We start from the raw sequence: 26,686 nt of genomic DNA, 5'->3' as shown, positions 1-26,686 counted from the left end.
TTTCCCTGAAGCCATTGGGGTTAATGACTTAGTGGGGGTCACACGGCTAGGAAGTGTTGTGTCTGAGACCAGATTTGAACTCAGGTCTTCCTGACTTCAGGATGGTGCTCTATCACTACACCAACTAGCTGCCCCATAGCTTTCTCAACTTTGCTTCTTGGAATAATGAAGCATAGTTCCCTTTGGGTTTGCAATGAGCCAATGGATTATGTACCCCAAAAATCACAGTCGCCATGGGCAATCAAACCCACTTATCTACAAGCCCAGCCTCCCATCAATGGATGAGCCAAGTGTGGTAAGCCAAGTCGCACAAGTGCAAAAAATCTTTCAGAAAAAGCAGCGCACCCGAGACCCAACACAGGCTGGGCCAACGTGGCCAGCAGCACCTGGGGATGTGTGAGCTTGGTCTCTGCCTCTGGAGGCAAGCTGTCATAGTCTCTGCTGCATAATAACGGGCACAGCCTCAGATCAACCAATTTACAGATAGGTAAGCATCATGCTGTATCTGAATAAGTTTTCTCATCATCGGCTGCTTTCCCTTCCAGGGAGGTGACTCTGACTGAGCACAGACTCAGGACACACTGATGGAGGCAGGGATGGGAGACAATGAGGCAGACACAAAGTCAGACACAAAGTGGGCAGTAGCGCTGATCTTTGTCGCGGCTGGGATGAGACGGAGACAGGACAGAGCAACTATAGTCATCTACAGCACTCCCCTAATCCTTCTTCCTCCTGGCCCCTTCTGCAGCTGTAAAACTTTCTAATGTTACCTGCTGAGTTATAGGAGGAGAATAGTGGGAAGATCAAGGGACTCACAGTAAGAGGACCTGGGATGAAGTCCCAGCCTGTGTTATCTTGGAAAGGTCACATCATGTCTATGGGCCTGTTTCCTTAGCTTCTAAAAGGAGGGGATTTGGCTAGCTGATCTCTAAAGCCGCTTTGAGCTCTCTAGATCTGGACTCTCACTTGGAGTACTCCCCAGTATGCCCCGATCCATTCATTCTCAAGCCTTCCCACTCAAATTGCCACAAACCCAGCTCCGATTTCTAAAGCAATTGGAGATTTGCAAAAGATGTCCACTCCAAGAAGATGAAATGAGTGGGATATTATTCTCCCCATTTTGTAGAGGAGGAAACGGAGGCCCAGAGAAATGAAGTGACTCATTTGAGATTGCACAGCTACTTAGTGTTACCCAGGTCTCCTGATCCCGAGTGCAATGCTCTCTCTATTGTACCCTGCTGGAAGAAGGTGGCTAAATTTTCGACTAAAAAGATGCCCTGAGATGCTTTAAGGGGGAATGAGAGTAAGGAAGGGGGCCAGAGGATTAAATGAGGAGGAAAGATCAGTTGCCAGGCAAATAAGTGATAATGGCTAACAGACTCACAAAATCCAGGCAAGGAATTGAATTTCTTCTCTAACCACCCATTCATCATTGTGCTTCCCTAGCGCAGAAGCCGAGCTCCAATCCCTTAGTAGTGTCTGCTATTATTCAGTTAATGCTACATCACAAATGAAAGCAGCCAAGTCTGAATACGCCGAGGTAAAAGCTCTCTGGGTTCTGGTAACATCCTAGAAGTTAATAGCAGAGAGATGCATGTTGCCTACCACATTTCCACGAAATGGGCTTAGTTGGATGAACTTGACAATAGATGGAAAAGTGCAGGATTACCGTGTTTTGACCCCAGTCGCTCCCCTCAAAGGAAGTGACCTTGGACCAATTAGTTCCTTTCTCCCCACCAGTTTCCAGTCACATTAGGAAGATAATGACAGACAGGAAGATAATACCTTCTCCCACTAGCCACACAGGAGAGCTGAAAGAGCAGGGAATGGTGCATATTAAACACGTTTGCACTGGGTGCTGGGTGGGCTCTGTGGTAGCTGATGGGGGAGGGAGGGAAAGAAAGGGGAGGGGGGGTCATATCACAGGAGAACTGACGGTCTAACAGAAAGAAAGCTAGGAGAGGATTATGAGACCAGAAAAGGAAGCAAATATTCAGTGTTTGTGAGACGAATGGGATTTGAGAGAGCATCTAGTCCAGTGCCTGCCCTCCTTTTGTACATGGGGAAGAGGGAGTGACTGTCTAGGGTAAGTTAGGGCTTGGGATCCAGAGATCAAAGGCCAGGAAGCACAGACTCTCTGGTCAGCTCCTCTCTTTTGAGAGATGGAAAGGAGGTAGGCTGCCAAGTCTCTGGTGTTTTCCCAAGTCCTTCCCCCATCATAACTTAAACCCCACCATGCTGCCAGAAAAGGAAAAGAGAAATAAAGAAAAACCCATTCAGATGTTGGTACTTTTTAAAAAATGGTACTAATCTTCGGAAACAATTGCACATGCAAAAGAAAAAGCGTACCGCTGGATGGTGTCTAATTAGCAAAGCCAGGGTTTACCGAATTAATTTTTTTAAGCTACAATACCAAAGCCTACTTGCTTCATAATTTTGGAAAGCATTTACTTCTTGCTCTCTGTTTGGCCTACAACGTGAAGCCAATTATCACCTGGGAACATTTCTCAGCAAAGGGACATTCGTCATTCCTGCAGGTCAGGGGCAGGGCACTGTCCTCCCCCCAGCCCAACATAAAGAAGCTTCTCATTGCCATGATCTCAAAACCTTCTGTGCCCCCAAACTCTTCCAGCTCAATATCCACAGGGTCTCCTCACTGCTGGGATTTTATAGTCTTTGAGAAAGGAAACAGGTCAGTTTTGCATAAAGGTCAACAACAATTTCTCTTGCAAACACAATACAAGCAGGGAAGATGTTGAAAAGAATTCTAAGAGATGCTCTCAAATTCTAAAGGCAAAGTGGGATTGATTTAGGATGATACAGTTTGGAGGCACAGGGGAATTGAGAGATGGTCCCATCTGATAGAAAAGACAGGAAGTGACTTACTTGAGGGTCACATTCCCTGAAGCCTTCTTCCATTGAATGGAGTCCCAGGGCTATCTATCAGTCAGAATAATTTGTCAAAAGAGGCCAAAAGAGACTAACATACAGGATGACAAGGCAGGGGTCTCCTTCCCTAGAATTTGAGTACCAACGTTCTGATCCTGACTCTGCCTCTCTCGAAGGTCATATCACTTCCCTTTGGAAGAGGCTTAAGTTTCCTCATTTATAAACTCAGGAGGTAGGACTAGACAGTCACTAGTACTACATGGAAGAAGTTTGTATGGTTAAGCTCTTCCTTTCCTTCCACCATGTTTCTCCTACCCATCCACTCAACCATCATCTTAGCACAAGGCCCTTATTACCTCTTGCTCCAACTGTTCAAGTGGGTTTCTAACTGATGCCTTTGCTTCGAGTTTTGTCTTCTCTCTACTCCGTCTTTTATAAAATGAACTACTGAAACAATATTCTGAAAGTACAATGAGGTAGAAAAAGTACTCAACGAAGAATAGCAAGTTCTGGGCTTGAATCGTGGGCTCTCCTACTTGTTAGCTGTGGGGTCACTTAGCTTCTTTTGGACTCCAGTTTCCTCATCTGACAAATGAGGAATCGGACAAACACACTCTAAGATGTTAGGGTGAAATTTAGCCCCTTCAGTCAGTGAGTAAGGCTTTCCATGACCTAGCTCCAGTCTACTTTTCTAGAATAGTTTTCATTCTGATTAATATAAAGGCTAGTATAGGAAAGGGAGACAGGAAAACTTACTAAGAAGTCACTTCAATAGGAATAGGCAGTGGGAACTAAGAGGCTTATACTAGGGTGATAGCTTTAAGGACAGAGAGAAGAAAATCTAAAGAGGTCCTATAGGGGAGGTGGAATCAACAGGACCTAATAAAAGGTTAAAAATGAGACGCAAAAGGAAATTCCAATGTTAAGACCTCGGGGAACCCAATAAATGAGGGTGCTGACAGAAAGAGTGAATTTTAAAGCAGTAGGGTTAAGAAGAAAGATAGAAGGAGGCTGGTTTGGGGCATCTCTGGTAGAGATCTCAAGGTAGAGAAGGCCTGGAGGCAGCTAGAGACAGGTGCAGACATAGGTCTCAAAAAGGGGATGCAGAGAAAGATGTCTACTCAATTAAGTATGATATATAGGAGAGGAAGAGTAGCGCAAAGAGATTGTGCCAAAGTGCTTTCAGAAATCAAGGGGAGGGCAAAATCACTGTGAAACCTCTGAGATTGGAGCCGTGATTCCATTGTTGAACCACCCCAGCCAATGAGCTTGCCCCCTCTATCAAGTCAACCTGAGTTCTCACCTTGTAATTGTCCAGAAAACCTGAATTCTCACCTTGTCACCATCCAGACAACCTCAGTTCTCACCTAGTAATCCCAACACCCAACCATAAAGGACAATGAAACCCCCAAACCCCAGGCAAGTCTCCACAGGCCTGACACTGTCCGAAGAGACTTCGGAGGGAGCCCTGGCCCCTGGCCCACCCAGAGAGGAGCCCGATCTGGGCTGGAGCCGCTGCTCACATCATCTGGCATGCATTAGTCACTGGTGCTCAGCCTCTGTGTGTCCTAGATCAGTGTAATTAGGGAAGGGAATAAGAAAGGCGAAATTAGAAAATTGCTCCTCTGCAAAGACCCTGTGTTTATAGGAGCTGGTGTTGACAGCAGTAGCTGAAAACAGAAAGTCGCTCTAACTGGGGGGCTTTTAGATCTTATTGTGGAGTTTGGTGCTCAAAGTAATAGCTGGCAGCATTTTATTCTTGGAGAGATGAATTGCTGCCTGGGTCTCTTCTCCTGATGCAATGGAAACCCTTATAATTTCTCTCCAAGGGGACCAAAGGCACTCAATTCAAGGGTTCTGCTCCCACATTCTGGGGAAAGGGGACTGGAGAAAAGGGGCAATTCCTCCGCCTGGCGTCTAAGGCTCTGAACAATCTATTACTTGGTTTGGAGCTCACATTACACCCACAAAACAGCCTGATCTAAACCAATTGGACTCTTCTGTGCCCCTCAAACATACCCTACACTCTCTCACCTCCATACCTTTATCTGTGCCCTCTGTTCCATTTTTCACCCGCTAACTTCCTGTCCACCCTTTCAAGACCACCCAGATGGCTGCCCATTTCCTTTAGGAAGTTGCCCGTGGTCTCTTTTCTCTTTTCTGGATAATGGACTTGTCCCCCAGAACTTTCATCCACATAGAACTTGCCCTGTATACAATATTATATATCCTAGTGATCTATGTTTGCATTTCAATCCTTACTAGAAAGGTTTTTTTTTTTCTTTTTCTTTTTTTTTTTTTCATGAGGATGGGGATCTTAGTGTCAATTTTGATTTTGCGTTCTCCCCAGTTCACAACATTGTTCTCCAGTGGCCTATATTTATCAACAAATCCAACAGCCTTGACCTCTTTTCAGCAGTTGACACTGTTGGTCACCCCCTTTTACCAGACGCCCTCTTCTTCCTTGGATCACTATCATGGGCTTCAGGACTGTCCTATTATCTCTCTAGCTGTCATGAGTTTGGCTATGGCCCCTGTGTAAGCCACACTGAGATATCGCTCTACCTCTAGGCTCTATATGACTTGGGGTTGAATCCCACTTATTTTCTGTGTGCTCTAAAACCTTCTAAACCCTTCTCCTTCTGTGAAGTTCTGTTTCCTCACCTGTTCAAAATGAGCTGACCTACCTATGGCTCCTCTGCAGCTCTAAAGCTTCCAATGAAGAGAATCACTGGAGACATGGAAGTGATATGAGGAGAGCCAACTGTAAAATCCACGTCCAAAGCTCTGCTATGTGCAGAGATGGAAAGTAGTAAACGTCCCCGTACCCCATTATAATCCCCGTGTCTCTGTCACTTCAGTTCTTAGCAGGAGGCCCTTGAAAAATCCTGTCACAAAGCACTTCAGATTCATCAAAATGACTCTCATTATGTAACTCAATGGCATCCATTGAAGCTGGTACCTCTGTACCATGGGAGAGGGATTGAAGAAGCATCTCCATTGTTTGCCTTTCCTTCCCCTCTAAGTGCAGAATGACACAGAACGGGCCCTGGCTGGGTTTGAAACAAATTGAAATGGAATGTTATCTACTGAAAGGCAGTGAGAATGTGCCACGGTCATGACTGGAGACATGGGGGAGCGACCCAGACATCTAAGCATCCCTGTTCTCCCACCAGTGAACACATGCTACTTCACGTAGCCCCTACTCCGACCCATCTGGATTCCTGGCTATTTTCCAGATGGGCTGCACGATTTTCTGGCTCTGTGTCTTTGCCCACACTGTTTTCAGCACTCTGAACAGCCTCGGTCCTCCTCTACACCCTCTGGCCAATTCCTAGCCATCCTTTGAGTCCCTGTTTGAATGCTACTTCCCTTCAAGGACTTTCCTCCAGTCCCCTCTTGTTGTGAGGAATCCTTCCTTTTACTAAATACACGATACCTCTTACACTGTGGAAAGATGCTATTGGAGAACTTTAAACACGAGGAAAGTTTGCTGTGTACCTACAGAAGTGGTGGTATGGCGACGAGAAGTGGCGACATGAAACAGATTTGAGAGAATACAATATTTCAATCAAGCTGAAGAAATCAAGTCAGACATCCACCACAGGTAACTGAGATTTGCTACTTACTAAACAAGGCAGAGTCATACCGAGGGAGCAATTTGCTTTTGGGGGAACACGATTTTTAAGATCTCAGGGGGTGGGATCTAAGGAGGAAGGGCAGGAACCAGGGAGGAGCTGGGGAGAGGTCAGAGAGGGATCAAGGAGGAGCCAGGCAGAAGCCAATCAGCTTCTAGAAGTGTCTGAAAATAGGTGAATCAAGACCATCTGAGAGAGGATGAGCTGCTTCGGCTCTTTGAGACAACGGAGGCGGAATGATTGAAAGCTCCAGCTTCCCACCATTTTATGTGAACAAGATATGATGGGCACATTTCTTCATTCTTGATAATGGAGACCTGAATGAATTCAGAGTTCGCATCACCTCCTATGGGAAAGACCACCTCCAATGTCTCACCATAATACAGAAGCTATGCTGGGCTCTCATGTGTTGGGCCAGCAGATGAGACTCCAGCTGTACAATGTTCTTTCTAAAAAATAGAATGAAATACAATATTCCAGATACGATCTGACCAGTACAGAGAACTAAGGGACCAATGTGTCTTTAGTTTTGGATTCCAGCTCTCTCAATGGGGGCTCTCCTGAGCTTTTGTGGCAGCCACACCACACACACACACAGCAAAAGCCCACCAAGACCACCAGATTTTTTTCAGCCAAAATGCTCTCTGATCACAACTTCTCCATCTTGTACTGGTGACAGTGATAGCTTCCACCTGAGTATAAGATGGGCCATTCTAACCTTAGTAAATACCATCTGATTAGATGCTGTTGTTCAGAATCTCACTGGACTCTATGGCTAGTCTCCATATGCTCCATAGGAGACTGATCCTAGTGTGTCAAACTCAACTAGAAATGGACCACTAAACTGTTTTACAGAAGGATCCCTGGAGGCAAACTGACTTGAAAAACCACATATTAACAGTATCCAGGTTCTGTTGGATTTTTATTAATTTTCTTATTTCCCAACTACATTTTAATCTGGCTGTTACAGTTATGCTGTAGGGCAGGGATTGGGATCCCAGGGATTGGGAAGGGGCTACTGACACACTCCTCCCCGATCCCTGCTTCTCTGGACCCCTACCACCTCTAAAGATGAAAAAGCTCAACATGTTTGCAGCTGATCCTGGAGAGAAGGCCTTAAGCCCAGCATGCTTTAGTGGCAGTGGGGTGGAGAGAAAGGGAAGGTGCATACTTTTGGTTCTCAAGAGTTTATATTCTTTTTTAGAATATATAATCTTATAACTTGGACTATTAGGCTATTTCTATTTTAATTCAGGCAGAACAATGAGCCTTTCTACCTTTTTGAGATAAAAAAAATTCCACTGGTGACCTAAGAACATCCCACTCCAAGGCCCAGAGAGAAAAAGAGAAGGCAACAAAAATCCCCCCCCTTGCTAGGATTATTGGGTCTTCCAGCATTGATCTTCACAACAATGCTGGAAAGTAGGTGCTGTTATTTCCATTTCCCAGCTGAGGAAACTGAGGAAGACAGAGGTAAAGTGACTTGACCCCAGGCCCAGCCCTTGAACCACTGTGCCACTCAGTTGCCTTTTCAGAGTTGAGCAACAACTGGATCCTACTTTTCCCCACATAAAACCTTCCCTTCTTGTTTCTCCCAGGTCTAGTTGGGAAGAAAACCTACCCATTTCCATTGGCCCAAGACTTCCCAGGAGAAACTAGAAGAGAAATGATTGAATGAAACCTTACTCATTGGAGCTTCCTATGGGTTGGAGATCAATTGGCCTAGACCAACCTTTTCCCTTTGAATTTTCAACAAAGAAAGTGCAAATTAATAATGTGAACAAACTCCTGAGGGGCTTAATTGACCCAGTAAGGGGTCTTTAGCAGAAGTTTTAAAAGAAGTTAGCCCATTCATTATCTGAATGCAAATAGATTCCATTAATTACAAGTTCATCCGCTTAGTAACTTAGTAACTGGAGTCCCTCAATGTCCCTGTAAGTAATCAAAATTAAAATTACTCCATAATTCAGACCCTTTACCAATTCAGACTGCCCTTTCTGGCTCTGTGACATGGAGTTTCAGATACTTTACAGATTTTCTACCTAGAACTCAGTTGTCTGCCCCACCACTTCTTCCCCCCGTCCCCGACCCCCAGCACCTTGACGGATTAGTCCCTGAAAACCAAGCAAAAAATGGCTATCAAAATGCTCAGTCACTTTATTAGTGGGAAGGACCCTGCGGCCATCACTATGAGACTATTTACATTAAACAAGCTCATTTTTCAGCTTCTAAATTTGGAGAAAATGAGAAAGTTGGATAGAGGGGTGGCTACTGATGGGCCCATTGGCGGCAGCAAGAAGTAAGGAAGTGGAACCTTAAAACCAGCAAGAGCCAACCAATGGAGAGCTCAGAAAAGGCCGGCCACCAAGGGTTGTTTCCCGTCCAGGAAACTGCTAGACCTGCCTTTCTGGGCCCTGAGGACCAGGTCAAGGGTTTCGTGCACAGGGAGTACCATGATTTATTTCATAATTATGACCCCCAACTCATCAAGAAAACATTAAACTATGTTCAACATAATTCTGTTGAAGAAGACTAGGAAGAAGCTAATATATTTTAGAAGAATTTACATTCAAAATGAAAAAAAAAAACAGAAAATGTTTTGGTGCTTAAAGCAGCAAAGACTCATCCATATGAAAAACCTGGTTCTGCAGAATGACTCACTCTCCCCCAAGGGTTCCGCGGAGGCACAGTTTGACTTAAATTTGGTTTTCCGAGCTTGGAATTGAGAAGGGCTTTGATTTGAGACCCTAAGCATTACAGAGAAACATCCATCTGCCTGAGCAGCTCTAGCATACCTCAATAGCAATTCCCACTCCCCACCAAAAAACCCAACAATACCCAAGCCATGAATTCCTAGACAGTGGTGACGGTCTTGCTGTCTCTCTATAGCCCCACTCCCTACCACAGTACCTTGCACATAGTGGATGCTCAGAAAACGTTCCCCAGGTTGATTGTTTGCTGAGTTGAAAGAACGCAACCAAGAACACACAAAGAGACTCAGAGAAAAAGCAACAAACTGGGATGCATGCCATCCTCTGTACTAGTGCAAAGAACGCCAGATGGAGATCCAAAGAGTAGGGTTCTAGGCTCTGTCCTGGGGATGGCAAGAGGCCACACCCACCGGGACCCTCTACCTGATGAGCTATTGGGAGGCACAAATGAGAGAAAGGCTAGAAAAAAGCACCCACTGCTGGAAAGCGCAGCCAAAGCATGAGCATGATTCTACCCAAGACACTTCATGCACTGAAAACTATTAGTGATCTTTCTCTGGTTTGACAGCATGAAAAAAGCATAGAAAACTCACATAAATCATGTTGGAAGATTTCACAATTGGGCAAAAGATGGTCACCTCAAAAGACAGGATCTTCTTTGTTAGAATTTGGTTAATGAGAGCAGTAATGGGGACCCCCTGATTGCGATAACAGAAAAGACGAGCGCATTTTATACGGAGTTATATGGAGTGCCACCAAATTTCGAGCCAATGGCCCTCAGTTTTATTCCCAACTCAGTGGAACCTCCGAGAATACTGGTCAAATAACTTCACTGCTTTGACCCTCTGTTTCCTCCTTTCATAAAATGAAGGGCTTGGGCAGGGTGACTCACAAGACACCCCCCTCCCCCCCCCAGCCTATGATCCCTCCTCTGGTTCTTTGGGCAAGAAATATCATAAGCAAAGCCACTCCCATCAGGGAGTTTGGTGGAATGGATCTCAGGGCAGGAGCCCTGGGTTCTTGTTGTGGCTCTGGAACGTAGGGCCTTAAAGGTCAACCTAGTCAATTCTCTTCATTTTACAGAGAAAAGAATTGAAACTCAAGGAGACCGAGTGCTAAGGTCACCTTGGCAGGAAGTGGCGGATTGGGGATTCAAATCTAGAATTTAAAGCCAAGAACCTGAAAGCCATTGTTCTACTACTCTAGGTTGCTTCATTCCTGGAAAATGGGGAGTGAAGGCTCGGTTATTGGCGCTCTCTCCCTCCCAGGGCCATAGGCTGGACCATAAGATGTTCAGCGTGCACAAACAAAATGTGGCTAGTTAGGGGCGGCATAAGATAGTGATGGCATGGAAGGGGGCGTACTTCTACCTCACTCACCTGTACAGTCATTTGTTCGCTTTCTTTTCTTGCTCGTCTCTTCTTCATTCTCAACCTGACCTTCTAACAGCAAAGGACTGTCAGGGCTGCAAAACTGCAGTTGATCTTGGCTGATGCTTGAAGGATCAAAAGGCAGCTGGTTCAGTCCTAAAGAGGAGGGAAAAACAAAGCCCTGCTAGAGATGATGTTAAGGGGGGAGACTTCCATCTCCACCAAGGAACTATTAGAGGAGGTGGGGGTCAAGCCTGAGAGAGGGAAGCTCAGGATCTCTAAGACATGCTGGCCTGTGATATTACAAGACTGGGGTGGGTCCCCTCAGTCAGACAGTATACAAGGAATAATAATACATCCTTAGTTTTCTGTCTTCTTGATCTTTGACCTTGGTCATCATCGGCTGCCATTGGCTGCCTTACAAAGGTAATGGGGCACAAGGAAAAGAACCCTGGCCTGGAAGTCAGGAAACCCAGACTTGAGTTCTAGCTCTTAAGAGGAGTGGAAATTAGGCCGTGGAAGGAAGGATTAATTACTTGTAGGAACTAAGAATGTTTTACCTGAAGAAGAAGACTGCATGGAGGGAAGGAAGGGGAAACCCATGGAAAGGGAGTTTGAAATCCAGATTAGAGAGGATTTCAAGCAGAACACAGGCAGTTTTTATTTTACCTTAGAAATAATAGGAAGCCACTATAAGCTTTTTGAGTAAGGGAGTGAATGGTCAGACCTGTGTAGAGGATGAACTAAAAAAAGGCGAGAGTAAAAACAGAGGAACCAATTAGGCCATTATTTCAGTGGTCTAGGCAAAGGGCTGATGGCAAGGAACTAGGGTGGCAGTGATGGGAATGGAGAAAGGGGAAGAGATTTAAGTGATAGGGAAACAGAATTTTTTGGAAATGGCAATTGATGTGGAAGGATGGGGTGGCAAATATGTATGAGAGATGGCTTGAAGGATTTTAAGAAGCCCCATAGGAAAGGATTAGCTTTCTTCTGATTGGCCCCAAAGCACAGAACCGGAAGTGGTAAATAAAAGTTACCCAGAAGTCTACTTTAGTTTGATATAAGAAAGAACCTCTTAACAATGCAAGCTGTCCCTTAAGTGGAATGAGTTGCCCAAGCAGGTAGTGAGTTCTCCATCAATGGAGGTCTTCAAGTAGATGTTAGATATCCACTTATCAGCAGTGCTGTAGAAAGTACCCTTATCCAGGTAGCTTAGATGATTCCTGTGGTCCTTTTCAGCTCTCAGGTGCTTTACCCCACCATACAGCCCTGAGCAAATCCTTTTCCTTTTCCTAGCCTCAGTTTCCTTCTGTGTTGAATGGCAATAATATCTCTACTCTCTAAGGGACTTTATTGGGAGCTGGAATGCTAGGATATCCAGACTAGGTTTGAAAAATTTTAAAATTCCAGATTTTCAGACCAGAAACATAAATCCCTTCATCTTTGGATGTCTCACATTGTCTCTCTATAATACAGCATAAATATGAACTCTTAAAAAAATGCAACATAAAGATACATTAGAGACAGACGCCTGAGATCCCAGAAGTCCCTTCTTCTTTTCTCCATCTTTTCTCCCCACCCCTACCACCTACTACCAAGAAGAATCACCTGGAATTTTAAGTTTTTCAATGAAAACTTCATAAAATGCTGCTACCATCCAAAAACAGTACATCTCCTATAAGCCTTTTATCTCCTACTTTGCTAATCCAAGCAGAAAAGAAATCAGTTGGCCCCAAATCATTCATTTATTAACCCCCAACTGTCCACACACCCTGCTTCCTTCTTCATCCCTATTTTCTAAAGCCGTGTTGGAAAAAGCCAAAACAAACCTCAGGATTTGGGCAGCTAAAAATCAACTGAGTTCTCGGAGGCTAAATATTGAGTTTCTAATAAAATTTCTTTGCAGTTTTCCTTCTAATGAAAACATATCCCCCCATGCTGATCCTCTCTGTCCAGGGAACATAGACTATTTCTCCAGCCTTTGGATTCAGCTTGAAATAAGCCATATGAAAAAAAAGCCTCCTGAGATCTGTCAAATACTATCCCCTAGTACCATCTGAAGTACCAAGTAAAAGATGGCAATTGGCCACTATGTCAGATGGACGTGAACTGTCATTGCATTTTAATCCTATCAAATGAATTCAACAAACATTTTCAAAGGTTGGGGATGGTGGCAGACGAAGGATTCCCACAATTCTGGGAGCCAAGGGTCATAGCCATTCTCATTTTACAGCTCAGGAAGCTAAGGCTTATGGGACTTGTCCAATGGTCCCCAAATCACTAAGTATGAGAGGTGTGATTAGATCTAGAGCTTCCTGTCTTTGGTCCCATGATACATTTCATGTGGTCTGGAGAGAAGTTAAGTGACTTATCCAGTCTCACAATTAACAATATGGTTGAGAGTATCTTCCTGCATCTGGGCACTGTCCCCCAGACCACCTGCCTCAGATAAACCTGCTGCCTACTTTATAAAGCATATTTCTTTCTTTTTTTTTTTCTTCTTTTCTTTCTTTTTTGGCAGGGGAGGCAATCAGGGCTAAATGATTTGCACAAAGTCACATAGCTAATAAATATCTGAAACTGCATTTGAATTCAGGTACTTCTGACTTCAGAGCTATCCACTACACCACCTATCTGCCCATAAGCACTTTACTTACTACAAATCTTCAAAAGAGCTAACACAAGCAAAGACGGAAGTGCTGTTGCAGTCCAGATTTGATTCCAAGTTTCCTGACTCCTAAATTACTGAACAGGAAAAATGTAAACAAAAGGCCATTAAAAAATTCAAGGAGAGAGATCATTTCTGGTTTACCATAGGAACTGGTACATAGTGGGCACTTAATAAATGCTAGTTAATTGATTAATGTGTGCATGTGCATATATGTACATGTATATGTGTGTGTGTATGTGTGTGTGTATGTGTGTAAGTGTGTGTGTGTGTGTGTGCGCAAATCAGAAAAAGCTGTCTTGGACAGGGGAAAGAGAAGAGAAAAAATGGAAGACAAGGTTTTGTAAAGGTGAATGCTGAGAGCTACCTTTGTATACGTTTGGAAAAATAAAATTATTTCAAAATTAAAAACAACCAACCAAGCAGGAAAATTTTGAGATACAGAAATATCTTACTAGGAAAACTGCTGGATCATTTTTGGAGATTTTTAAAATGATTAATATTTAGCTACATAATATTATATACCAATACAGTTAATTAAATTTACTAAAAAAAAAAAAAAAAGAAATTTAAAAAGTGAGAAATCATTCCTGGTGGATCACTGTCCCTGGCACATTGTAGGCACTTAATAAACACTAGCTGACTTATGTATATATGTATATGTATATATATGTACATATGCCATGTAACATTTTGTACCAATACAACTAATTAAATCTGTTTAGTCACTAAAAAGAAAAAGAAATCATTTATGGTTGATCACTTAATAAAGGCATATAGTAGGTACTTAATAAATGCTAGTTGACTGACTGATTAGTGGGTGTCCATGTGTATATACATTTGCATATACACATGTATAGATGTGTGTGTATATGTCTTCAAATCAGAAAATAATTGTACTGGGGAAGGAAAAGGGAAGAGAAAAATCTGGAACACAAGGTTGTGCAAAGGTGAGTATTTAGAGTTACCTTTGTATACATTTGGAAAAATAAAATTATTTAAAAATTAAAAACAAATAACTAAATGATAGGAAAGAATTTCCCAATTAGGAAAATTGCTGAATCACTTCTAGAGATTTTTTAAATGATTTGTTAGCCACCTAATATTGTATATTAATATGGCTAATTAAATTTGTTTACTAACTTAAAAAAAAAAGAAAAAAGAAATTCAAAAAGGGAGAGATCATATGTGGTTGATCACTGTGTGTGGAATAGAGTAGGCACTTAAAAATGCTAGTTGACTGATTAGTGTGTATGTATTTTTATGTCTATACATATGTGTGTATATATCTATATGTACATATGTGCAAATCAGAAAAAAAAGCTCTTTTGGGGAGGAGAAAGGGGAAAGAAAAAATTTGGAATACAAGGTTTTATAAAGATGAATGACAGGAGGTATCTGTATATATTTGAAAAAAATAAAATTATTAAAAAACTAAAAATAAACAAACAACTAAATGATAGTAAATAATTTCCCAATCAGGAAGATTCTGAGATACAGAAACATCTTACCAAGAAAACTGCTGAATCAATTCTAGAGATGTGTAATTATTTATTAGCCATGTAATATTTTATACCAATATAGCTAATTAAATTTGTTTAATCACTAAAAAGAAAAAGAAATTCAGGGAGAAAGAGATCATTTATGGTTGATCACTATGTCTGGCATATAGCAGGCACTTAATAAATGCTAGTTGACTGACTGATTAGTGGGTATCCATGTGTATACATGTACATGTATGTGTGTGTGTGATCAGAAAAAGCTATCTAGGGGACAGGAAAGGGGAGAGAAAAAAATTGAAACACAGTTTTACAAAGGTAAATGTTAGGAGTTATCTTTGCATATATTTGGAAAAATAAAATTAAAAAATTAAAAACAAAGAAACAACAAAATTGCTCAAGCAGGAAGATTTTGAGATATAGAAATATCACTTCTGGAGATATTTTAATGATTTATTAGCCACTAATATTGTGTAACAATGTAGCTAATTAAGTTTGTTTAATTACTTAAAAAACAGAAAAAGAAATTCAAGAAGGGAGAGATTATTTCTGATTGCTCAATAGCCTGGCACATAAATGCTAGGTGACTGATTAGTTTTTTTTTTTTTTTTGTGTGTGTGTGTATTATATATATATATATATATATATATATATATATATATATATATATATATATATATATATATATATATATATATATATGTGACTGATTAGTTTTTTTTGTGTGTGTGTGTGTGTGTGTATTATATATATATATATTTGTGTGTATGCAAATCAAAGAAGCTGTCTTGGAATGGGCAAAAGAGAGAGAAAAAGATTTGCAATGCAAGGTTTTGAGAAGGAGAATGTTAGGAGGTATCTTTGCATATATTTGGAAAAAATAAAATTATTAAAAAAACTAAAAAAAAAAACCAAACAACTAAATGATAATAAATAATTACCCAATCAGGAAAATTCTGAGATACAGAAATATCTTACCAAGAAAACTGCTGAATCAGTGCTAGAGATTTTTAAATGATTTATTAGTCACCTGATATTTTATACCAATATAGCTAATTAATTTTGGTTAGTAATTAAAAAAAAGGAAAAGAAATTCAAGAAGTAAGAGATCATTCATGGTTGAACACTGGCACACAGTAGGCACTTAATAAAGGCTACTTGATTGATTAATGTATATAATATATATGTATGTATACATGTATGTGAAAAGCTGTCTAGAGAAGGAGAAAGGGGAAAGAAAAATTTGGAACAAAAAGCTTTGCAAAGGTAAATTCTGGGAGCTATCTTTGCATATATTTTGAAAAATAAAATAATTAAAAATTTAAAAAACAACAACAATCAAATGATAGGAAAGAATTTCCCAAGCAGGAAGATTTTGAGATGCAGAAATATCTTACCAGGAAAACTGCTTAATTACTCCTGGAGATGTTTTCATTATTTATTAGCCACATAATATTATATAAAATGCAGCTATTTAAATTTGTTTAATTACTAAAAAGAAAGAAAAGAATCATTTCTAGATGATCACTCTGCCTAGAAAATAGTAGGTACTTAATAACTGCAAGATGCTGATTTGTGTGTATGTGTGTGCGTGTGTGTGCGCGCGTGTGTGTGTGTGTGTGTGTGTGTGTGTGTGCTAATAAGAAAAACTGTCTTGGAGAGGGAAAAGGAGAAAATAATTTGCAATACAAGGTTTGCAAAGGTAAATGTTAGGAGCCATCTTTGCATATATTTGGAAAAATACAATTATTTAAAAAACTAAAAACAACTAAATGATAGTAAATAATTTCCCAATCAGTAGCATTTTGAAAAAACAGAAATATCTTACCAGTAAAACTGCTAAATCACTTCTATAGATTTTTAAATGATTCATTAGCCACTTAATATTTTATACCAATGCAGCTAATTAAATTTGCTTACTAATAAAAAAAGGAAAAAGAAAAAGAAATTCAAGAAGGGAGAGATCATTTATGGTTGATCACTCTCCCTGGCACATAGTAGGCACTTAAAACATTCTAGTTGACTGATTAGGGGGGGTGTGGACATGTATGTATACGTGTGTGTTGGCAAATCAGAAAAAGCTATTTTGGGGAGAAAAAAGGGGAGAAAAAATTTGGAACACAAAATTTTGCAAAGGTGACTATTAGGAGCTATCTTTGTATATATTTGGGAAAAAACTATTAAATAATTAAAAACAAATAACTAAATGATAGGAAAGAAGTTCCCAAGCGGAAAGATTTTGAGATACAAAATATCTTACCAGGAAAACTGCTGAACCACTTCTAGAGATTTTTTTAATGATTTATTATCCATCTAATATTTTATACCAATATAGCTAATTAAATATGTCTAGTAACAAAAATAGAAAAAGAAATTCAAGAAGGGAAAGATCATTTCTGGTTGATCACTGTGCCTGGCAAATAAATAGTACATACTTAATAAATGCTAGTTTATTGATTAGTGTTGGTGTATATGTATGTTTGTGTATCTCTGTGTATGTGTGCTAATAAGAAAAGCTGTCTTGGAGAGGGAAAGAAGAGAAAATATTTTGCAATACAAGGTTTTGCAAAGGTGAATGGTAGGAGTTATCTTTGCATATATTTGGAAAAATACAATTATTAAAAAACTAAAAACAACTAAATGAAAGTAAATAACTTCCCAATCAGTAGCATTTTGAGATACAGAAATATCTTAGCAGGAAAATTGCTAAATCACTTCTAGAGTTTTAAAATGATTTATTAGCCACATAATCTTATATACCAATGCAGCTAATTAAATTTGTTTAGTAACAAAAAAGAAAAAGAAATTTAAGAAAGGAGAGATCATTTATGGTTGATCACTCTCCCTGGCACATAGTAGGCACTTAATACATTCTAGTTGACTGATTAGGGGGGTGCGTACATGTATGTATATACGTACATGTGTTGGCAAATCAAAAAAGGCTGTTTTGGGGAGAAAAAAGAAGAAAAAAAATTTGGAACACAAAATTTAGCAAAAGTGAATGTTAGGAGCTATCTTTGTATATATTTGGAAAAATAAAGCTATTAAATAATTAAAAACAAACAAATAACTAAATGACAGGAAAGAATTTCCCAAGCAGAAAGATTTTGAGATACCAGGAAAACTGCTGAATCAGTTCTAGAGATTTTTAAATGATTTATTAACCACATAACATTTATATATCAATACAGCTAATTAAATTAGTTAAGTTACTAAAAAAAAAAAAGGGGGGGAGAAAAAAATTAACAAGGGAGAGATCATTTCTTTTTGATCACTGTCTGTGGCACATAATAGGCACTTAAAATATACTAGTTGACCCATTAGAGTATGTGCACATATATGTATATCCATATGTGTGTGTGGAAATCAGAAAAAGCTGCCTTGGTCAGGGGGAAAGGGAGAGAAAAAAATTTGTAATAAAAAGTTTTGCAAAGGTGAATGTTAGGAGCTATCTTTGCATATATTTGGAAAAATCAAATTATTAAAAAATTAAAAACAACAAAATGATAGTAAATAATTTCCCAATCAGGAAGATTCTGAGATACAGAAATACCTTCCCAAGAAAACTGCTGAACCACTTGAAGTGATTTTTAAATGATTTATTAGCCACCTAATATTTTATACCAGTACAGCTAATTAAATTTGTTGAGTAACTAAAGAAAAAAGAAAAAGAAGTCCATGAAGGGAGAGAGAATTTCTGATTAATCACTGTCTTTGGCACATAGTAGGTACTTAATACATGCTAGTTGACTGATTAGAGTGTGTATACATGTGTGTGCATGTGTGTGTGTGTGTGTGTATTTGTGTGTGTGGCAATCAAAAAAGCTGTCTTGGGGAGGGAAAAGGGAGAAAAAAATTTGGAAAAAGTTTGGCAAAGGGAAATGTTAGGAGCTATCTTTGTATATATTTGGAAAAATAAAAAAAATATTAAAAAACCCAAAGCAAACAAACAACTAAATGATAGGAAAAGAATTTCCCAACAGGGATAATGGTGAGATACAGAAATATCTTACCAGGGAAACTGCAGAATCACTTCTAGAGATTTTAAAATCATTTAATAGCCATACAATATTATATAACAATACAGCTATTTTAATTTGTTTAGTAACTAAAGAAAAAAAATAAAGAAGGGAGAGATCATTTCTGGTTGATAACTGTGCCTGGAACATAGTAGGTACTTAATAATTGCAAGCTGACTGATTAGTTTTTCTGTACATGTATGTCTGTATGTGTGCAAATCAGAAAAATCTCTCTTGGAGCACGGAAAAGGGGGAGAAAAAATTTGGAACACAAAAGTTTTGCAAAGATGAATGTTAGAGCTGCATTTGCATGTATTTGGAAAAACAAAATTAAAAACAAACAATTAAATGATAGTAAATTTCCCAAGCAGTAAGATTCTGAGATATAGAAATATCTTATCAGGAAACTACTGAATTGCTTCTTGAGATTTTCTAATGATTCATTAGCCATATAATATTATATACCAATACAGCTAATTAAATTTATTTACTAAAACAAAAGAAAAAGAAATTCAAGAAGGAGGGAGTGTTTCTGATTGATCTCTGTGCCTGGCAAATAAATAGTAGGTACTTAATAAATGCTAGTTGATTGATTACTGTTTATGCATATGTGTGTGTGTGTGTGTGTGTGCGTGCGTGCAAATCAGAAAAAGCTAGGAGCTATATTTGCATATATTTGAAAAGATAAAATTATTAAAAAAATAAAAACAAATAACTAAATAATAGGAAATAATTTCTCAAGCAAGAAGATTTTGAGATACAGAAATACCTTAAGCAGGAAAACTGCCAAATCACTTCTAGAGATTTTTTAATGATTAGCCATCTAATATTTTATACCAGTACAGCTAATTCAATTTGTTTAGTAACTAAGAAAAAGAAATTCAAGAAGAGAGAGATAATTTCTGGTTAATCACTGTCCCTAGCACATAGTAGGTACTTAATATGTTAGCTGATTGATTAGTGTGTGTATATGTATGTATTCATGTGTGTGTTTGTGTGTGTATATGTGTGGAAATCAGAAAAGGCTGTTTGGGGAAAAGAAAAGGGGAGAGAAAAAAATTTGGAACACAAAAGTTTTGCAAAAGTGAATGTTAGGAGTTATCTTTGTATATATTTGGAAAAAAATAAAATTATTAAACAACAAAAAACAAACAGCTAAATGATAGGAAAGAATTTCCCAAGGAGGAAGATTTTGAGATACAGAAATATCTTACCAGAGAAACTCCTCAATCACTTACAGAAATTTTTAAATGATTTACTAGCCACCTATATTTTATATCAATGTAGCTAATTAAATTGGTTTAGTAACAAAAAAAGGAAAAAAAAAAGAAATTCAAGAATGGAGAGATCATTTCTGGTTGATCACTGTATATGGCAAATAAATAGTAGATACTTAATAAATGCTAATTGATTAGTGTTTGTGCACATGTATATGTATGTCTGTGAGTGTTTTTGTGTGTATATGTAAATAAGAAAAAGCTGGCTTGGAGAGGGGAAAGAGGTGAGAAAAAAAGTTTGCATTACAAGGTTTTGCAAAGGAAAATGTCAGGAGGCATCTTTCCATATATTTGAGGAAATAAAATTATTAAGAAATTAAAAACAAATAAACAACTAGCTGACAGGAAATAATTTCCCAATCAGTAGCATTTTGAGATACAAAATGTCTTATCAGGAAAACTAATGAATCACTTTTAGAGATTTTTTAATTTATTAGCCGCCTAATAATTTATACCAATATAGCTAATTAAATTTGTTTAGTGACAAAAAAAGAAAAAGAAAAAAAGAAATTCAAGAAGGGAGAGATCATTTATGGTTGATTACTCTTCCCTGGCACATAGTATACACTTAATAAATGTTAGTGTATGTAAATGTATGCATATACGTACATGTGTGTGTATGGGGGGGTATTGGAAAATAAGAAAAAGCTATTTGGGGGAGGGAAAAGAGAAAGAAAAAATTTGGAACACAAAAGTTTTGCAAAGATAAATGTTAGGAACTATCTTTGTAAATATTTGGAAAAAATAAAACTATTAAATAATTTAAAACAAACAAATAACTACATGATAGGAAAGAATTTTCCAATTAGTAGCATTTTGAGATACAAAGGCATCTTTCCATATATTTGGGGAAATAAAATTATTAAGAAATTTAAAAGAAACAACTAACTGACAGTAAATAATTTCCCAACCAGTAGGATATTGAAATACAGAAATATCTTACCAGGAAAACTGCTAAATAAATTTCTAGATATTTTTTAATTTGTTTAGGAACAAAAAAAAAAGGAATTAAAGAAGGGAGAGATCATTAGATCATTTATGGTTGATCACTCTCCCTGGCACATAATATACACTTAAGAAATACTAGATGACTGATTAGAGTGTATGTAAATGTATGTATATACGTACATGTGTGTGTGTGTGTGTGTGTGTGTGTGTGTGTATGTGTGTGAAAATCAGAAAAAAAGTCATTTGGGGGAAGAAAAGGGGAAAAAAAATTGGAACACAAAAGTTCTACAAAGGTGAATGTTAGGAGATATCTTTGTATATATTTAGAAAAATAAACTTATTAAAAAACTAAAAACAAAAAAAACTAAATGATAGCAAATAATTTCCCAATCAGTAGAATTTTGAGATACAGAAATATCTTACCAGAACAACTAATGAATCACTTGTAGAGATTTTAAAAATTTGTTTAGTACCAAAAAAAGAAAAAGAAAAAAGGAAAATAAATTCAAGAAGGGAGAGATCATTTATGGTTGATCCTAATCCCTGGCCCATAGTGCAGTCTTAAATGCTAATTGACTGATCAGTGTGTGTGTAAATGTATGTATATATGTACATGTGTGTGTGAAGGGGTGTGTGTTGGAAAATCATAAAAGGCTTTTCTGGGGAGGGAAAAGAGAAGAGAAAAAAATTGGAAGCCAAAAGTTTTGCAAAGGTGAATGTTAGGAGCTATTTTTGTATATATTTGGAAAAATAAAATTATTAAATAATTAAAAACAAACAAATAACTAAATGATAGGAAAGAATTTCCAAATCAGTAGCATTTTGAGATACAGAAATATCTTACCAGGAAAATTACTGAATCACTTCTTGAGACTGTTTAATTATTTATTAGCCACATAATATTTTATAATAACATAGCTAATTAAATTGGTGTAGTAACCAAAAAAAAAAAAAAAAAGAAAAAGAAAGAAATTCAAGAAGATAGAGATCATTTCTGGTTGATTACTGTATCTGACAAATAAATAGTAGATACTTAATAAATGCTAGTTGATTTATTAGTGTTTGTGTACGTGTGTATACGTGTGTGTGTGTGTAGGCGCGCATAGAAATCAGAAAAAAAGTGTCTTAGAGAGAAAGCAATGTGCAATAGAAAGTTTTGTAAAGGTGAATTATTAGGAGCTACCTCTGCATGCATTTGGAAAAATCAAATTGGTAAAAAACTAAAAACAAACAACTAAATGACAGTAAATAATTTCGCCCATCAGTAGGATATTGAAATACAGAAATATCTTACCAGGAAAACTGCTAAATCATTTCTAGAGATTTTTAATTTGTTTAGTAACAAAAAAAGAAAAAGAAAAAAAAAAGGAATTCAAGAAGGGAGAGATCATTTATAGTTATTCACTCTCCCTGGCAGGCAGTACACACTTAATGCATGTTAATTGACTGATTAGAGTTTGTGTACATGGATGTGAGTGTGTGTGTGTGTGTGTGTGTGTGTGTGTGTGTGTGTGTGTGTGTGTGTGTGTGTAAATCAGAAAAAAGCTATTTGGGGGAGGAAAAGGGGAAAGAAAAATTTGGAACACAAAAGTTCTACAAAGGTGAATGTTAGGAGATACCTTTGCATATATTTAGAAAAATAAACTTATTTAAAAACCAAAAACAAACAAAACTAAATGATAGTAAATAATTTCCCAATCAGTAGGATTTTGAGATACAGAAATATCTTACCAGAACAACTAATGAATCACTTGTAGAGATTTTTAAAATTTGTTTAGTACCAAAAAAAGAAAAAGAAAAAAGGAAAAGAAATTCAAGAAGGGAGAGATCATTTATGGTTGATCCCTCTCTCTGGCCCATAGTGCAGTCTTAAATGCTAGTTGACTGATCAGTGTGTGTGTAAATGTATGTATATACGTATGTGTGTATGTGTGTGTGTGTGGGAGGGGGGTGTTGGCAAATCAGAAAAATCTGTTTGGGGGAGGGAAAAGGGGAGAGAAAAAATGGAAGCCAAAAGTTTTGCACAGGTGAATGTTAGGAGCTATTTTTGTATATATTTGAAAAATAAAATTATTAAATAATTAAAAACAAACAAATAAATAAATGATAGGAAATAGTTTCCCAATTAGTAGCATTTTGAAATACAGAAATATCTTACCAGGAAAACTACTGAATCTCTTCTTAGATTGTTTAGTGATTTATTAGCTACATAGTATTGTATAACAATGTAGCTAATTAAATTGGTTTAGTAACCAAAAAAAAAAAAAAAAAAAAAAAAGAAATTCAAGAAGGGAGAGATCATACCTGACAAATAAGTAGTAGATACTTAATAAATGCTAGTTGACTTATTAGTGTTTGTGTATGTGTGTGTGCGTGCACATAGAAATCAGAAAAAGGTGTCTTAGAGAGAAAGCAATGTGCAATAGAAAGTTTTGTAAAGGTGAATAATGAGGAGCTACCTCTGCATGCATTTGGAAAAATCAAATTGGTAAAAAACTAAAAACAAACAACTAAATGACAGTAAATAATTTCACCCATCAATAGGATATTGAAATACAGAAATATCTTACCAGGAAAACTGCTAAATCACTTCTAGAGATTTTTAATTTGTTTAGTAACAAAAAAAGAAAAAGAAAAAAAAAAAAAAGGAATTCAAGAAGGGAGAGATCATTTATAGTTATTCACTCTCCCTGGCAGAGGAACACAAAAGTTCTACAAAGGTGAATGTTAGGAGATATCTTTGCATATATTTAGAAAAATAAACTTATTTAAAAACCAAAAACAAACAAAACTAAATGATAGTAAATAATTTTCCAATCAGTATAATTTTGAGATACAGAAATATCTTACCAGAACAACTAATGAATAACTTGTAGAGATTTTTTAAATGTGTTTATAGTAGCAAAAAGAAAAAGAAAAAAGGAAAAAAAAATTCAAAAAGGGAGAGATCATTTATGGTTGATCCCTCTCCCTGGCCCATAGTACATTCTTAATAAATGCTAGTTGACTGATCAGTGTGGGTGTAAATGTATGTATATATGTATGTGTGTATGTGGGGGGGGGGGAGTGTGTGTGTTGGCAAATCAGAAAAAGCTGTTTGGGGGAGGGAAAAGGGGAGAGAAAAAAATGGAAGACAAAAGTTTTGCACAGGTGAATGTTAGGAGCTATTTTTGTATATATTTGGAAAAATAAAATTATTAAATAACTAAAAACAAACAAATAACTAAATGATAGGAAATAATTTCCCAATTAGTAGCATTTTGAGATACAGAAATATCTTACCAGGAAAACTACTGAATCCCTTCTTGAGATTGTTTAATGATTTATTAGCCATATAATATTTTATAACAACGTAGCTAATTAAATTGGTTTAGTAACCAAAAAAAAAAAAATCAATAAGGGAGAGATCATTTTGGTTGATCACTGTACCTGGCAAATAAATATTAGAGACTTAATAAATGCTAGTTCATTAATTAGTGTTTGTGTACATATGTGTGTGTATGTGCGTGTGAGTGTACAAGTCAGAAAAAGGTGCCAGAGAGAAAGCAATGTGCAATAAAAGTTTAGTAAAGGTGAATTATTAGGAGCTATCTTTGCATGCATTTGGAAAAATCAAATTGTTAAAAAAAAAACTAAAAACAAATAACTAAATGACAGTAAATAATTTCCCCAATCAGTAGGATAATGAAATCCAGAAATATCTTACCAGGAAAACTGCTAAATCACTTCTAGAGATTTTTTGGTTTGTTTAGTAAAAAAAGAAAAAGAAAAAAGAATTCAAGAAGGGAGAGATCATTTATAGTTATTCCCTGGCAGATAGTGCACAGTTAATAAATGCTAGCTGACTGATTAGAGTGTGAAAATGTATGTATATATGTAAAGTGTGTGTATGTTGGCAAACCAGAAAAGGCTGTTGGGGGAAAGAAAGGAGGAAAGACAAAAGTTTGGAACACAATGTTTTAGAAAGATAATGTTAGCAGCTATCTTTGTATAGATTTTGAAAAAAATTAAACTGCGAAATAATTAAAAACAAACACATAACTAAATGATAGCAAACAAGTTCCCAATTAGTAGCATTTTGAGATACAGAAATATCTTACCAGGAAAACTGCTGAATCACTTCTGGAGATTTTTTTTAACTGACTTATTAGCCACCTAATATTGTAAACCAATGCAGCTAATTAAATGTGCTTTTAACTAAAAAAAGAAAAAAAACACGGTTAAGAAATTGAAGGAGGGAGAGATCATTTCTGATTCATTACCATTCCTGACACATATAGGTACTAAGAAATGCTAGTTTTCTGATTAATATAGGTGTATTGTGGGTATGTGTGTACATGTGCAAATCAGAAAAAAGCTTCAAAGAGATAGTTTTATCTCCCATGAAACTTGTCTCCTAAGTAAATGTGAAAAGGCCAACTCTAGCTGGTCGCCAATGATGCTATCTACACACAAAGGAAAAATCATCAGATACTGGAGTCACAAAGTCTCCCAAATGAAGTATTTTTCTCATATTGAGATGACTAACCTGTGTCCAAAAGTTCTAATTTTTTGCATCAGTGCTTTGCATTAGGGAAATCAGAGCAGTATCTAAATTTCAATACCAAGATAGGATCCCTTGTTTTTAAGTGCAAAGTGAAGATGTTTGCTTGGTCAGGCCCCCCTGGAAAGTAGGGACTTTCTTTATAAATCTTTATAAAGATTTATAAATCCAGCCTCTTGAACTGTGCTTGCCACTTAATAAGAGAAGCAAAGGAAAAAAGCATTTATCAATAAGTACCTGCAACATACTATACACTGAACTAAGTGCTTTGTTAATTTCTCATTTTCCTTTCAACCCTGCGAGGAAGGTGCTATTATTATTCCTTTAGTGTTACAGAATAAGAAACTAAAGTAGCTAGAGGCATGTGACTTATCCAGAGTCACAGAGCTAAAAACTTGAACCTAGAGTTTCCTCCCTCCACTAGGCCTTATTCAGCTGCTTCTAGATGGCACCAAGTAAAAGTTTGTTCAATAAATGTAAGCCATGGAGACTTACAGAGGTGCCCGTGAAGTCACAAGCCGCATGTTCTGGCCTATCATTTGGAAAACATTTAGTGAGTACAAGTTCCTGAGAATTCAAAGTCTACACACTCCAGGTTAACATCAACCAAGCAACCAACCAAAAATAATAATAATCCCTCTAGTTAAGAAGCAGATTTTCTACTGAAACTGATTTCAATGTCCCCCACCCCACCACCAGGGAACATTTTCCCATCCAGTCCCAGTTCTCTGAATTTGAATTCCCTTCTTACTGGCTTTCCTCGGTTGGAAACATGCTTCCAATTTTCCCCTCCATTTTCTTTAGCTCCTAAGTACGGTATTAATTGTTACATGAGTTTCTAGTTAAAGGCCTAGGGAAGCTTTGACTCCACCTTCAATTTGTTACAAGCTATACAACTACAGGCATTTTGCACACTGCCTCATGCCATCTTCACAGAAACCAGTGAAACATGTGCTCCCTACTTCCCATTACCACCATTCCTAACAAGAAGATTCCCTTTGCTCTCCATAATCCCAAACCCCAATAATTACAGAACCTCCCTCCTTTTTTTCCACTTTCTTGATCTTTTACAAGACTCAAAAATCATAATTTGTCTCTTTCCTGAAGCTTTTGATCTAAGGGGA

The 26,686-nt window shown here is 37.6% G+C and overlaps 1 protein-coding gene across 18 annotated transcripts in view; it reads right to left on the bottom strand.

Annotated features, from left to right (window-relative positions):
- ENOX2 (ecto-NOX disulfide-thiol exchanger 2) overlaps positions 1 to 26,686 on the bottom strand; it is a 273,360-nt gene that overhangs the window by 93,034 nt on the left and 153,640 nt on the right. For 11 of the 18 annotated variants that reach the window (XM_074278291.1, XM_074278295.1, XM_074278294.1 and 8 more), the window contains one exon: positions 10,618 to 10,764. The exons of the other annotated variants lie outside the window; for them this stretch is intronic. In XM_074278291.1, coding sequence (XP_074134392.1) covers positions 10,618 to 10,764 — 147 coding nt within the window. The remainder of the gene's footprint in view (positions 1 to 10,617; positions 10,765 to 26,686) is intronic. 18 annotated transcript variants of the gene reach the window in all.

Source organism: Sminthopsis crassicaudata, chromosome X, assembly GCF_048593235.1.
Source record: "Sminthopsis crassicaudata isolate SCR6 chromosome X, ASM4859323v1, whole genome shotgun sequence".
Classification (NCBI taxonomy): Eukaryota; Metazoa; Chordata; class Mammalia; order Dasyuromorphia; family Dasyuridae; genus Sminthopsis; species Sminthopsis crassicaudata.
This window is presented reverse-complemented; position numbering and strand designations above follow the sequence as displayed.